The sequence below is a fragment of the Laetiporus sulphureus genome (genome assembly GCF_001632365.1).
Source record: "Laetiporus sulphureus 93-53 unplaced genomic scaffold LAESUscaffold_33, whole genome shotgun sequence".
NCBI classification, from domain to species: Eukaryota; Fungi; Basidiomycota; class Agaricomycetes; order Polyporales; family Laetiporaceae; genus Laetiporus; species Laetiporus sulphureus.
The window spans coordinates 408877-411699 of record NW_024468542.1 but is presented as its reverse complement, the minus strand read 5'-3'; the positions used below and the strand labels follow the sequence as shown (position 1 = coordinate 411699).

The 2823-nt window shown below is 51.6% G+C and overlaps 1 protein-coding gene across 1 annotated transcript; it reads left to right on the top strand.

Annotated features, from left to right (window-relative positions):
* Positions 1 to 298: 298 nt before the first annotated feature.
* Positions 299 to 2646, top strand: LAESUDRAFT_761244 (uncharacterized protein; the record flags this gene model as incomplete). Its single annotated transcript, XM_040912886.1, has 7 exons — positions 299 to 310; positions 365 to 458; positions 507 to 619; positions 674 to 727; positions 782 to 1891; positions 1939 to 2237; positions 2292 to 2646. 7 exons carry the CDS (start codon positions 299 to 301, stop codon positions 2644 to 2646), a joined length of 2037 nt encoding a protein of 678 aa, XP_040762165.1.
* Between the last annotated feature and the right edge of the window lie 177 nt (positions 2647 to 2823).

Sequence of the window (2823 nt, the reverse complement as noted above, 5' to 3'; positions counted from 1 at the left end):
TCTTCGTCTTCGTCCGTTGTCTCCCCGCTTCCGTCCCCGGCGGTTTATATTGTAGCAATGGGTTCCTCAGGTGAGTTTGTCCCTATATCCATCGTCAATTAGCTTGTCCGAACTGTATTCCAGATCCCGTCGAGATTGCGCTCTCTTGATCCCTGGAGAGAAGCCGTCCTTGCGGAACTTACCGTAAACCACGAGATGCGTGGAAATACTATTACAAGTCCGACTTTCGGCCAGAGTTCGTTGAACTCTGGTTGAACTAACTCAGTCAACTTCTCCTCCGCGGTACAAGTCCATTATAATGCCAGACAATGTGATTTACATGTTCTTTGATATGTGAGTAACAGTTCATGTTGATTTGCATTAGCGCATGCTAGTCAGTCAGTATCTCGACATCGAGGCCGTCGTGGATGATGATGGGAAGACTGAGGTGATGGAGGAAGACGATCAGCCTTTGTCAGGTGAGTCAACAGCGCGCAACGTGCGAATCGCAGCTGATGGATCCATAGATTTCATCGAAGATGGTAGTGTACACTCGGAAGACGAGTCTTCATCTGTTTGGGCCAGAATCCCATCTGACCACGAAGAAGGGGTTCTTGAGAAGGAAATCGCACGTTATTGCGTGATGCATTCGAGGGCTCCTTGAGCCTTTCCGACGGACCTCGATGCATTGGAGTCTGTTCGGGCCCCTGAGCTGACGGATCCTGCATTGTGGATGGTGAAGACCAGGGTAAGTGTCGTGCATTCTTACTTACATCGCCGATTGGCGCTGAAAATCGTCCAGCCGAACTGTGCTCTTCGAGCATTCTGTCTCATCTTTGGCGCATTGGCCCCCACAGCGGCATCTATAACGCAGTCTGCGGGTCCATCTGATCCTATAACGCAGTCTGCGGGTCCATCTGATCCTATAACGCAGTCTGCGGGTCCATCTGATCCTATAACGCAGTCTGCGGGTCCATCTGATCCTGAAGGCTCTGCAGCGCTGCCACGTCGAAGCATCTCACCGCCAGCGAACCCAATCATACAGTCCATATCCCTTTGCGAGAAGGGGACACCGGTTCATCGCACCGATCGCATTTACATTGAAGCGCGGGCACTGGCCAATGTCGTGCGCGCATGTTCACTGGCATCTCATCTTCTCCTGAGCATTCAGCCGGTTCATGTACCATTAGAGCAGCGGATTCCCCTCTACATCTTTGCAAGTGACACCGTCGTGGCGCCTTGCTTTGCTAGAATCGCATACGGACTTTACAAGTGGGACCTTGCGTATGTGGAGGACATTCAGGGTGCAATCGTCTGGGCTGTTCCCCGCATCTCTTATTCACAAAAGCGAAAGCGGTCGTCACGTCCAGCAGTGCAACTTTTTGACCGCGTGAAGGCTGTGGAAGTGTTCGGCGCCGAATCCGTCAAGGAAAGGAAACCCGTCGCTGGCACGCTCGAGTTCGGCTTTCGCAACAAGCGATTCAGAGACCGGCTTGTGCGTCTGAAGTACGACGCTCGTTCACTGGCACCCGTGGTTGATGCACCTCGTGAAGCCGAGATCTCGTCGTTTATGCATTGCAGCTGGATCTCGCCGACAGCGCTCAACGGTCTCATTCACCGAGCGTACATCGCAAGTCTGGCCATTGGTGATTGTATTCGCGTGATAGACGGAGAATTATCCGGCACAGAAGGAATCATACAAAGCGTTACAGAGGACCGTGCTGAAGTGGCATTCGGTCAGGATGATCCTCAAGTAGCTACGGTGCTGTTACGCAGCCTTGAAAGGTTCTTCCACTCAGGTGATAGCGTGCGTGTTGTGCGAGGTAATTACCGCGGAGCTAAAGGCTTCGTTTTGACGAGCGAGAACGACAAGGACGAGCTGCGACTACTCATTCATAAAAAGAATCATGAGGTGCGTTTATCACTTTCCGCAATGTCATGGGCTGAACCTGTGTAAAGATCGTCGTGAGACCTCGCGATGTCATCAAGCACGAGCTGGAACTGCAGTTCTTCACCGCACTGGAAGAGCCAGTGGCATCATCATCACACAGCAGTCTTCATGATTCGTCAACAAGCTCGCGCTCCCTGTCCGAGATACACAGAAAGTACATCATGAAACGTGTGACCATCATCCGCGGCGGGTACAAAGGCTGGAAAGGATACCTAACGAATATCTGGAATGACCGTTATCAAGTCGCGCTGGATGCTCCTCGCGGTGTTGTATTATGGCGCCCCATGGAAGAGGTTGGCCTGACAAGGTGCGTCATATGATAGATTTTTAGAGTGATGCTGACTTCTACTTCGATTTCCAGCGATAAAGATGAGATCACTCCGTTTACGTCAATCGGTGAGATGTGGGTGCCGGCTGAAAAAGCTGGTGAAGATTTATCGGAATCGGTTGCAGCTGCGGGGGGGTCAACTCCACCGTGGTCACCCGATGTTGAGCCTCTCGGTCCCGAATGGCCTGAAACCGCGGAAGATTACCGACAGAGAGCAGCATGGGTAGCATCGTCTGATATTTCAGATATATCGATGGCCGTCATGCTGGACCGACTTGCTGCAGAGGCGAGTGGTGCAGATGCGAGTGATGCAAATGTGGGTGGTCCTTCCACCGCTCCAGCTGAAAAGCCTCCTCCACCTGACAGTAAGTTTTCGGGATCGCGATGAATCTGGAATATCACTCATGCAGTATGTTTTAGAACCTGTTACGGTGGAAGAAATCTTGGATCAGCTTGCTTCGAGTTCGAGTGCTCCTTCCACCATCTCACATGCGAAATCTCCTGCCACTCACGGTAAGTCTGAATTGCGACATCTCCAATCCGGAATATTACTCATGCGATATGT